The 12689-nt window shown below is 37.7% G+C and overlaps 1 protein-coding gene across 7 annotated transcripts in view; it reads left to right on the top strand.

Annotated features, from left to right (window-relative positions):
* The window catches only part of LOC120624094 (SH3 and multiple ankyrin repeat domains protein 3), a 194556-nt gene that overhangs the window by 167822 nt on the left and 14045 nt on the right, over nucleotides 1–12689 (top strand). For 5 of the 7 annotated variants that reach the window (XM_039890442.1, XM_039890439.1, XM_039890441.1 and 2 more), the window contains 9 exons: nucleotides 36–355; nucleotides 1254–1448; nucleotides 2385–2451; nucleotides 5479–5730; nucleotides 7255–7440; nucleotides 8580–8701; nucleotides 9389–9489; nucleotides 11161–11365; nucleotides 11491–11596. In XM_039890442.1, the coding sequence (XP_039746376.1) occupies nucleotides 36–355; nucleotides 1254–1448; nucleotides 2385–2451; nucleotides 5479–5730; nucleotides 7255–7440; nucleotides 8580–8701; nucleotides 9389–9489; nucleotides 11161–11365; nucleotides 11491–11596 (1554 nt within the window). The remainder of the gene's footprint in view (nucleotides 1–35; nucleotides 356–1253; nucleotides 1449–2384; nucleotides 2452–5478; nucleotides 5731–7254; nucleotides 7441–8579; nucleotides 8702–9388; nucleotides 9490–11160; nucleotides 11366–11490; nucleotides 11597–12689) is intronic. The other 2 variants (XM_039890444.1, XM_039890443.1) reach the window with 2 other exon arrangements.

Raw genomic sequence — 12689 nt, 5'->3', positions numbered from 1 at the left:
ATGTCTACTTATAGATAATTATTTTTTAATTTCAGAAACTCCTCTGACCGTAGCAGCTGGCCTTAAATCACCAGCTAAAGTACTAATAGCCCTTGTTAACGGTGGAGCACTTCTGGACTATCGAACTAAAGATGGCACCACGGCAATACATCGAGCAGTTGAAAAGAACTCTTTAGAAGGGGTCAAAACTTTATTAGAACTTGGCGCATCACCCAATTACAAAGATGGCAAAGGATTAACGCCCTTATATCTGTCAGTTACGAATAAAACCGACCCATTGTTATGTGAGACATTGCTTCACGACCACGCGACGATTGGGGCCACTGATTTACAAGGATGGCAGGAAGTTCACCAGGTATTTTTTATACAATGTTTGTATCTACAATTATAGTGCAAACCGTTTGGTTTAGGATTTTGTATGGTTCTACCCAAAGTGAGAACAACTGTTTTTCTTCTTTTTTTCACTATAAGTTAGCCCTTGACTACAATCTCACCTGGTGGTAAGTGAAAATGCAGTCTGATTTAGTAGCGGGTTGACCTGTTAGTAGTTATACCCCTAATCGGTTTCTAAGCGACATCGCACTGGAACACTTAATCGCTTAGCGGCACGTCTTTATAGGTCAATGTCATGAAATTTGTTCATTATCCTTCTTAAAGAAGGATAATCAACAAATTTCATAAACGAAAAGACATATGAATTTTTTAGCAAGTTTAAAGCTTTGACCTTTAAGAGACCAGGCACGATAACAGTTACAAAGAACAGATAAAATATCGTATTTATCTAATGAATGAATCATTATGAAATACTTATTTTTATTTAGTATTCTAAGATAAAACTGCAAAATTAGCGATACGCCATGACAAGTGAAACGCCGAATTTAAAATTATGACGACACGTCTATATAAAAATAATTTTGGACAGCTCGAACTTCGAGAATCTCTGCGTGGATATATCAAGTATTTTGTGATATCAAACTATCAGTTGCTAATTACTTTGTAGCTCTGTAGCTTTGGAACAAAGACTTACTAAAGCTCTAATTTTGCCCTTGGCGTCACGAGTACGAATATGACACCCAGCAAGCGTTTTCTTGGGAAATAAATTTTTTTGTTGTTGTTACGCCGAAGAAGTATAACTTCTAACGCGTGTACATAAGTACACATACTTTTTTTTATTTAATATAATTTGTCAAAATTTATGGAGGCATTCTGCTAGTGAGTCGTTCAACTTCTAAGATGTTTAAAACGCGTTCCAGGCATGTCGAAACGGTCTCGTCCAGCACCTCGACCACCTACTATTCTACGGCGCTGATATGAACGGCCGCAACGCTTCCGGCAATACGCCGCTACATGTGTGCGCTGTCAACGCACAAGACTCATGCGCGAGACAACTGCTTTTCAGAGGATGCGATAAGGAGTCGTTGAACTTCGCTAATCAAACGCCATACCAAGTATGTTTATCCCTTTGCACTTTGAGATTGGAGATCTGTCCTCCCCAACCTATATAACCCATCCGTGAGGCATTATAGTAGCGGTGATAACCCAGTGGGTAGGAATTCTACTTCACTTTCAAGGGGCCGAGTACGAATCCCAGCACGCATCTCTTTATCTTTCGTTACAATCGTTTGAAGCAATTAAAATATCACTTGCTTCAACGGTGAAAGAAAAAATCGTGAGGAAACCTGCATGCCCGAGCGTTTGGAACCCTCGTAGCTTTAGTTTTAAGTTGACGAATTTAGTTATCGCCATCAACTCACTTCTATGTCATATTTTACATGTAATGTACGCATCAAAAGTGCCATATATGTGCCTATTTGAATAAAGAAATATTTGACTTCACCATAATGTTCGCAAAGAAGTCCACCAATCCGCACTGGGCCTGCGTGGTGGTTTACGGCCTTAACCGCTTCTCATTGTAGGAGGAGAGACCCGTGCCTTGTAGTAGGCCGGTAATTGGTTGATATAATGATTTTTTTAAGCATTAATTACGCTGTTTTTCAGGCTTTTAAAGCAAGCACAAACCTTTCTATGCACGAAAAACACTTAATCATTAAATGCCTAGAACTGATACGTACCTATGCAAAACTGTATTTGATTTTTTTGAATGTCAAAAGTGGTGTTAAATATATAGCGAACGCCTCATTTTAAGAGAAAAGTAAAAAATGTACAGTAAAATGTTTACTTTGAGACACTTTGAAATGTTTTAAAGAGCAATTAAATGCAAACTCCTTAATAAATATTACGCGGAGATCATAAAGTGAAAGTCATGAAGAATAAAATCGTTAAGCTATTCTAGCGGCGACCAACTCAAAGCATATAAACCTACCTTATTGAAACTATACTCTTTGTACCTTAGATTTAGCACGTTCTTATTATAAAATTTGCAGGTTGCAGTAATAGCTGGGAATTTAGAACTGGCGGAGGTGATAAAGAATTACAAATCGGAGGAAGTTGGTGAGTACGGACTGTTAACTTTGCATGCGGCTGCCGCTTGATAAAAATATAATTTCATGCATAAATAATAGACTATTTCTGTTAAATGTCTGTGCCAAATGGGATTCTTAATTTTATTAGCATAATAAAACTAAGGAGTTGTTAAATGGATTGATAAAATATTCAACTAAACCGTTTAATCATTAATTAATTGCTAAGGCTCTGTTAAGTGACTGGTCTCAGTCTCTATGGTAAATTTAAGACGCTTGAAACGTTTTTTTAGGAACAATTCGGTTTTTTAGTGAAAACCGTTCACAAAATTGTTTTATGCTACTGATAACGGAGAACAGTTCGCTCATTTGGTGCAGACGTTCATTTTAATCACCAGTTTAAGACTTATACGGAAATGCTTAATATCTTATCATATAGAGTGTAACTGATTTATTTATTTTGTATGTATTATTTTTAATATAGCATAGCGTCAATAACTATTGCATGAGACCATCCATACTAACTCTATCAAACTCTTAAAGTTAAGTTTCTATTCCATTGCTTATTATCATAATGGTGATGGTTGTAATTTAATATTTAGTAATATACTTTACGTTGTATGACATAACTTTTGGGAATCAACAATTGATAACATAACACACAATTTGCTCCACACAACCCATTATATGTATACAGGTGTATTTAATCAATAAAACCTATACCTATTTCAGTTATATTTTCAAATTATTCCGTTATATGTATTTTAATATTTGTGTTTATGGCACGTTTATTTTGTGTTTCCGTATATTTTTGTATAATTTTATTCCTTATTTAGGGGGAATATAACTTATTTTGACATGGTATATAATATTATCTAAGTATTAAAAAAAACTGTGACGTCACTTGGTATACAATGCACGTCATATAATGATGATTGCGGAGAGGCGTTGATTATCTACGACATTTAAATCGTAAGTACGAGTGAAATGTTCTTTATGACGTCCAATATGACACATCTTCATGGAAGAACTGTCAGGTTTCACGTCACAAATTGCTATCATTAGTGTCTTTCTATTTGAGTGTCAGCAAAAAATGCTGATCGCACATCAGTCTTTTTGTACGCAGCGAATTTTTCATACTGAATTCAAATAGGAATTGGGTGAACAAATATATTGACTCTTTATTTTTTAAATAAACAAAAATAAGTGGTTTAAAATAAATAAATTTAATACCCCTGGTCAGGGGTTTATACTTTACGAAAACTAAATTCGATGTCGGTTCCTCAATAACGACGACGAAACAAGGAGTTCTAAGTTCATTTTACTGTGACATTACAATATCGGACTCGCGGAAACCATTAAAGTTTTCGAGATGTTCGTACTAAAGGATACAGTAATGAAAAAGGCGTTGATCGCGGTACGTCTAGTATTGTGCAAATAGTTTAAGGGGACTGTACTTAATCTCGTTTCGAGTGGTGCTACAAAAAATAATAATACTTTGTTGGAAAGGATATCGCGCTATTTTCTTTTTTGTCGGCTAACTAATAATTTTAACTATAGTCGTAAAAATGTAATAGGCCCGTTTTGACATTTGTCATCGCGACGTAACTAGTTATGGACCATAAGACTCGGGACTCGATACTCACGATAAATCAATTCAAGTTTTTATCAGTACTTGATTGATATTATTATGTATTGTAAAGTGTTCGTTCGTTCAAAGTATTCCTTTAACTTCACAACCAATACGCGTGACTGGCTGTTGATTATACGTCCACTTTTCAACATGTTGAAACAGAGTTAGTACTATATAACAACAAACACAAAAATCGAGTCAAATCACTATGTTTAAATTAATGTCCAAAATAGAAGAGCCATAGTTAACGTAATAGTAAACAATATATATCAAACTTAAACGAGCGCACAGTCAACTTTACAAGATGAGGAACGAAAAACTGCGCAGTGCGCGCGGGGACGTCATGTGCCGTTTGGTCAGATACATCAACCCAGACTCATTATTTAGAACCCATTTTGAGAACCAAGCTCATTCTTTGCAGTAAAGATTACTACACAATATTTAATTTCGATATTCAGTAAAATGGTTACAGCTCTAGTATAAAAAAAAAAAAGACTAAGAACGTAACTGTTTTCGGAACGTTTCGCAACAATTATAAATTGCATGCTACGATAAAGTAAGCGCAAAAAGAATACTCGCGATATATTCTTTCATATTATTTAACGTCGCAAAAAAATTTACGTATTTTTTAAAACACTGTATGTAATTGATTTTTATTTTATTGTTTCTTTCAGTTTCATTCCAAGTTACATTCTATGGTCTTGCACAAATGTTAAAACGGGCCTATTAAATTTTTACGACTATAGTGATACCACAACAGACGACTAATTTTGCAGACTACGATTTTTTTTTAATTTCTAACAAAATCGATATGAATAGAAATAATGAAATGATCAATGAAATTTTATTGTTCCCACACCATATTTCTCAATAAGTTTACTGAACTAATTCTCTTAAACTGAGCAGTAAATTTATGCTAATTAACATAATTTCCAAGTTATAATGTTCATACAATGAGTGTCTAGCCTAATTTGATATAACTATTCTGGTACAACCAGACAAAACCGCGCGGTGTAATTTAAAATTTATATGCCACGCCACAATGATCTTAACGCTCTCTACGAATGTTTCGCTTCGATACCAAAGCTTTAAATTATTAGAGTTTGCAGTTTACGTTTTGCAGTCCGTTTAAATACATAGAGTTAGATGACAACGTCGCTGACATATGTCAATGTTACATTATAAATTAAAAATGCGTTCTTAACTTAAACACAAATTTTCATTGTAGGCTGACAAAAAAAAAACTAGTTGTGTTTTTTTTTAAATTTATTTTACGGCCATGGATTCAAGTCCTTGAAGGCCTTCCTTCCCATTTTGTTTGTATCACCACAGAGGAACAAACAAATTATCTTTCTTTTCTTTTTTCCTTTCCCGCACGGTTTGTTTTACTATTAGTTTGTTCGGTTGGTAACGAAACGATTGCAGTGCCGTTCCGCGGGCCGCCTCGATACAACCCGAAGAGACGATCAGCTGCCTGGGGAGGCTGGTGGAACGCCGGGGACAGGTCGTCTCTTGCCTCCTCCACGAGGATTCCCGCTGAACTCGACGCCATATTGCGAAGGCCGCAAGGGTCAACGAACTCCCCCTGCAGCCTCGAAAGACCATTCTCGTCCGCCTCATCAAGTATCAGTGACGCGTCCCATCCGAGTCACGAAGACGATGCGAGCATATTAACAGGTAAAACTTAACCGCAAAGGTAAATAAGCTCCGAAGTACCACCCACTGAGCCTCAGAACAATGAATATAGTAGAAGTAGCTTTAGCTCTTCAGACGGGAGCATGTTTAAAAAATAGAGGGTTTTGTTGGCATCCAATAGGCATCGAATGACACCTGACTGAATCTTGAAATTAATCGAACGTTGGACATTAAAACCAAAACATAGCCCTTATACTACCAAATTAAGATGTAAAGACGTATTAAGATAGCAAATTAAGCTTAATTGTCATAATGTAAAGACGTTGCCTGTCACTTATTGTAGGTTGATCTTTAGGTAAACTAAGTCATGGTCAACTTGAATAAATTCAATTTAACTTTCACAATAAACTAAACTTGGAAAAATCTACTTGAATTTTTATTAGAAAATATAAATAAAATCCATTTCAATCTTATTTCATAAAGATTTGCTATAGTAAAATTAATTACTTTAATTTAATTAATTAATTAATTACATTTAAGTACTTCTAAAACAAATGACATAAAATTGACCTTAAACTCTCAAAGTTACATTGAAAAGCAACAACCCCACCCTATTAAAGACAGGATTCCTTCGTTAAGTGAGTCGTGTGACAAAAAATAATATTCCATAGATCACAAAGGTATATAACTACTTCTACTAAATTCAAAGTAATGAGCAGCGAGCACTGTACACGTGTCCGTGCGACCAACAACCATCACCATGCACCGACACCACAAGTCACACCATCGTTGCATGTTCTGTGTAAATGTAATTAATTCTAGATGTTTCCATGTTCCGCTTGTTCGCTTCATACCTTTACGGAACATTTTTGAACTATCCCACTTCTGATTTTCTTGCGTAGGGATGTTTTTTGCTCCTTGTGTGACCCTAATTTTTGAGTTTTTGTTTTAGAAATAACAATGTTTAAATACACTTACAGTGACTAAAAGTTATTTTGAAAATATTTACACATTGTGCACATTGCGCTGTGCATCAGGTAATCTTGAGTACATTTTACACGGCGTATCAGCATGAAGTGATATAAAAAAAAGAGTTTAAACAATACTAAACAAAAATTTATACTATCTATGGCACTCGAGAACAAGAAATATAAGAACGTTATAAAAATTATTTAGCTAAATTAGCGTTTTAATCTCGGTTAAAAGTTTGTGTATGTTTGTTAAGGATCAGTTTAACCGATCTTAAACGGCTAAGTGAACTTTGTTATCATGCTTTATATGGCGCCCATGTTGTCTACTACTAGGTACTATTAGTAGATCATACTACTGTAGGAACATAATTCATTGCAATTATACTTGAATAACAGATTTCGGGTCTAATCGTTCTGGTTACAAGTCGTTAGGATAAATAATATAACGTGAATATAAATTCAATAATTAATAAACGTTAAATTGTAATAATGGATGAACGTTTTGAAACCGCAATCAAGGGGTGAAAGTCAAGATCGTTTTGTGTCCAACGGTCCAACGGCTGTACTGACGGGTTGGGGCTGGCGATGTGTACAGATAAGAGCGCGGGTGACACAAGCGACATCATCTCTGACTCGTCGGGTGTCGGCACCAGCAACTCTGACACCACCACGTGCTCGCTGCAGACCGCCGCGACAGTGGTGTGTCTGACACCTTACGAACCGCTGCCTGCTGCTGCGGCCCACGGGCATCTTCGGCTCAACCAGGGAGACATCATCGAAGGTAACTTCAGTGACAATTTAGATTTTCAGGGCGGCACTTTTTAGGCCGTATTTCTTGCGTGCCATGCGAACAGTTGATGCGATGGTTCACTATTGTCTGATACTAAAAAAACATCACATATTTTTGCTAAAAGAGCTAGCCTGCGCTGAAGGAATAAGCAAAGCAATCATATATAGATCCTCGCATAGTAAAATCTGGGTATATTTTTTTGTCCTTTTAAAAATTGTACCCAGCATGGGTATGAATACTGTGAGTAACCGCGAGGTATTTTTTGGGGATGCGTGGTAGCTGAAAAACCGCGGGGATTTTTCGCAGCCCCGGCTATTTTTAATTCTAATAGTTATACCTAATTGCCTTTTCGTACTGTTACCTGACGACCCGCGTGAAAGCGTCATGAGATCTATTACACTAAACAAGATTTGTTTAGTAAGGGAAGAGGCATGTGCCTAGAAAATAAGTCTGATAAGAACTACTTTACTAACTACCATTTTTTACTGTATTTACATTGATTGCACCGCCGTTACTTGAAAAATTGTGGGTAGGACTTACTAATTCGAGTTTTGACTAACAATATTAATTCAAAGCGATTGAACATGTAATGTCATTAAAACCATCGATCATATTTACCTATTTGTGGAAATTAATCGACTAATAAACACAGATCTTATTTTATAAACACTGTTTTAACATGTGCAATAAAGTTTAAGACACTTGCTTTATTAAAAACTCGCCATCAGTTAAAGCTGTTCACTACTTCAGGAAACGTTCAAACTACCTTAAAACCGTTACCGCACGTGCCAATCGCAAAGTCGTTTAGCAAGCAAATGCGCGCGCATTTCACAAAAAATAGTGGGTAAGAGTTTGGCTTCCCTCGAAGAGCTGAGTTTGGTCCCCAGAACTTATATCTTTTCGTAGTTATTTATATAGATTAAAAACATGCTGGAGGAATAATAAAGGCATGCCTAAGAGTTATCCATAATTTGTTCGGAGGGACGCCTCCACACGACCAACAGACGTGTTAATCTACCAATCCGCACTTGGCCAGCGTGGTGAACTAGTAACGGCCTAAACCTTCTCATTCTACGAGGAGACCCAAGCTCTGTCGGGAATGGGAAAACAATGCGTCCGCTTCTGTGCAGTAACCGGCGCGACAGACGACGGGTTTCTCGAGGGTTCAGTGCGAGGCAGTGGCGCCAGTGGGCTGTTCCCCACACACTGCGTTCAGGAGGTGCGGCTTCGGCAGAACGCTCATCTGCACCAGGTGAGTTTCACTCTCAGTTAGCTGAGGCACTTACGCGCATCAGAAAATAAGGTTAGTCTTCAGTCTAACATATTATCCACCTGCAATTCCACGTTGGAACAACGTTCTTAAGCCCTCTCTCCAACAATATTCTTCGTCTTTTATAACAGAGGTGGCCTATGCCCATCTATAGGACATAAATAAACAAAGCAATAATGAATGACCGAAAATAGTTCGAGTCAGAAATCGTGGAGGTTGATTAGAGTAGGAAAACTAAGAAGAAGGAAAGAATAATTTATTTTTAAATTGCGCCACACAACAATATCACCGACACCACGTATGTTATGTGTGGCACAACCTAGAAAATGCTGCATGCACCAGTGGGAATATACAGCGCTCCCACTGGCACATAATAAAAAGACAAGCCTTGATTAAAAATATTTATTAAAGAGTGTGTCGACAAATTCTGTTTTAGCGATTCTACCACTGCCGGTTCGAAACGGTATTAAAGCTTATGTTAGGCCTACATGAATTAACTTAATTTCAAATGAATTGAAGAGCGTCCACCAATCCGCAATGGACCAGAGTGGTGGATGACAACCTTAACCCCTTCTTATTGTGGGGGAGACACGTCCTTTAGTGCCCGGTAATGGGTTGAAATTGTGATGATGATGAAGATAGCGATGTCAAGTTTCTCATTATTTCCAGGTGCTATCATCAGGACCAATCCATCATTCCCGAGTGACTGGCAGGCGAGAAATGGCGCTAAGCAAAACTTACAGTGCGACAGCTCCCAGGATAAAGAAATCGTAAGTGTTCGAAAAAAAGCTTCGGTAGTAGTTTGAGACTGTGCTGGGGGGGGAGAGGTCTGATTGTTGATGAAGACAGTTTCGGTTTTTAGACTAGGTTCTTTTGTTCATACGTCCCTGTGACCGTGGATAAAACCCACATCTGGATGAGGTTAGAAATCGGAGACCTCATCTTTGCTGTCGGAAGTAATTAGCGCCGCCCAAGAGCATTTAGACTCCCAAAGAACGCACTGGAATTTGTATACCTCTTAAATAACCCCAAATGTTCGCTTTGTGGTAATTCTTAGATTATAGCTGACACAAATAAAAAAACAAACATTTTAATTAAATTAAATTTAAAAAAAGATTTACAGTTTACTTACAGGTTATAGAGCGAAGAATAGATTGTTTAGACTATCGGCATCTCATTAACAAAACAACAACTCATTCAATAAGTACAAACAAAACATTAGATTTACAAACATTAATTTATCTGCATTCTTCGTCTGTACCTCGGATCAGTCGCGAATTATACTTTAACTCAAACAGGCTTTAGTTTCACGAATTATGACGTACGTTATAGTAAAACAGCTGCGAATTTAATGCTGCAAGGAAAAGAAACATGTGCTTATCAAAGGAAATCTTTAGGAGTTTAATGTGTAATAGTGTTTTAAGCCTGAAGTCATTAAGCTTCCGGTCAGTTACTCAAACACTATTTATTAAATGCGGAAGGTACACTTAGACATTAAAATTACAAACATATTTTAATTTCATTAATTTAAAATGCATATAAAAATTTTCGGAACCAACAGGATTTGAACCTGCGACTCTCCGGCAATCGCAGCAAATTCTTTCACTTATATATTCGTACATTGAATGGCAGTCGAATCTACAATGTGGAAGAAAAAACGGTCGACGAAAAATAAGGCTCCCTTAACGATGAGAGATATATGATTGAGTTCCATAGAAAAGTTGCTTATTTGTAATGACTACGTTTTTGCTGACTCTGGGGCTCATGGTCAAATTTTATTAACATCGTGTCCTAAAAATTGGTCCTTACGTCTGGTGACCCAAGAGCTGGCGCTTATTAAGTCAACGGCTAAGTATAGCAATTCAAAGTGGCAATAGCGCCAGCATTTTAGGTACCATGCCCATAAGTGAACAGTTCGCTCGTTATCGTGACCACAAAATACGGGATCCGCACATACAGACACACGGACGTCCAAGACAGAACTTTTTTAAACAATTTTTTAATTAGTTTAAATAATAAAAAGAGATTTAAAAATATCATGAGTGTTAAAAATACAGTTTTTTCTTAACATTTGTCTATTTATATTCACTTATTAAAGCAATGAAGAATAAAAATGTGACATTTTAAGTTGGAGAATCACTCGGTGTGCGTAAACTGACAGTAATACCCACGTCTTCGCTTATGAAGCGTGCAAAAATCTTATTTAACCACAACTTGACCACTCCAGTCGTGCTTTGGAGAGAGCATTACAACTTTCCGAAGCAAGCTTTTTTGTTTTATTTATTTTATTAGGGATAACGGTTTGATAGTCATGCACAAAAACAATATAATAGACGGAGCTTAAAACTAGCTTTCGCTCAAAACTCAGATCATTGTCCTCAAATTACTAAATTTATATAAAACTAGCGGAACATGTGATAAAAATAAACATTTACTTACAGATATGGTAATATGGAAACTAGAACTGTAGTACTACATAGGGCGCGGCGAGGTTTCGGCTTTGTTCTTCGCGGTGCCAAGGCGTCATCACCTCTAATGGAGTTACGACCTTCAGAGCGATGTCCAGCGTTGCAGTACCTTGACGATGTGGACGCAGGTGGCGTTGCTGACCGCGCGGGGCTGAAAAAAGGAGACTTTCTAATAGCGGTGTGTTTAACCTAAATTTTTTTATTTTACCGAAACATCTTACGTGTTTTAAGAGTTAGATGGTAAAGATTGTGTTTTGAGAAGTAGATTATTCTGTTTATTAAACCATTAAACAATATTTGCAGATCAACGGTGAAGACGTGTCGGCTGCATCGCACGAGCATGTCGTAGAGCTCATACGTAGTTCCGGCGCGCTTGTCTCGATGACGGTCGTCTCCCTGCACAGCCATAGTAAGTTATCTCGTATGCATGATTCAGTATGCGCGTTTTAGTTGGCCTTTAAGAATTCAATAAAGTAACGTTTTGGAATTTAATAGTATACTCAGATGACACATCCGTTAAAGGCTCTAAGAGCCAAACTTCAGCCTTACTAAATAAGATTATGATTATAGATTTTGATTTAACCGAGCAAGCGACGTCTTAACTACGCCCATAAACTTATAACCTAAGTAGAACGCATGCCTAAGAACTGATGTTTAGATATATTTATACAAAAACTTCAATCCTCATCACACACAGCCTGTAACGATCCTAATGGCCTGTCCAAACACAGGGTTTGCCCATCGCTGTACAGAAGGAAAAGTATTTTCAGTAGATGGTAGTAGTGCACGGGACGCTGCTGTCCGCTATCTGTTATATTCCCTAAGTCGCTTCGCGCGACACCCGCTGTAAGAGGAGGGTAGGTGCAGTGGCGTTCCTAGGGTATTGAATAAGAGCAAGCCCAGTTACATATAGGACTAATTGGACTCATCATATGGCCTATATAAGGCAGTTCTTGATGTGCCAAATGACAAACATCAACTCACTTTTTGAATTTTTGAAAAACACTACAATTATAGTCCACACGCGAGTTATGATTAGAAATTTCGATAATGAAAGCCTGGCTTTTCGGCTTCTATGGTAGTACCGCCACTGGGTAGGTGACTACTAAGTATATTTTAATCTGCCGTCACCACACGGCACTGAACGGTGGTTGTGTGAAATGTCGATCATCATCATCATATCAACCCATCAGCGGCCCGCTACAAGGCACGGGTCCCCTGAGGAGACCCGTAACCCCGCACGGCCGTAACCCCTTCTAATTGTCGGAGGAGAGTCTCCTCCCACAACTAGAAGGGGTTACGGCCGTACCACACTGACCCAGTGCGGATTTGTGTACTCCACATACCCTTGAGTACATTATGGAGAACATCGTAAAGAAACCTGCTTGCCCGAGAGGGGCATGCAGATTTCCTCACGGTGGGCAGGGTTCTTTAACCGTTGAAGCATTAGATTTTTTTTTTAAAACACACAACTTAGAAAAGTTAGAAGTGCGTGCTGGGAT

Source organism: Pararge aegeria, chromosome 5 (assembly GCF_905163445.1).
Source record: "Pararge aegeria chromosome 5, ilParAegt1.1, whole genome shotgun sequence".
Taxonomy (NCBI): Eukaryota; Metazoa; Arthropoda; class Insecta; order Lepidoptera; family Nymphalidae; genus Pararge; species Pararge aegeria.
The sequence above is the reverse complement of the archived record's forward strand: the minus strand, read 5'-3'. Positions and strand labels throughout refer to the sequence as shown.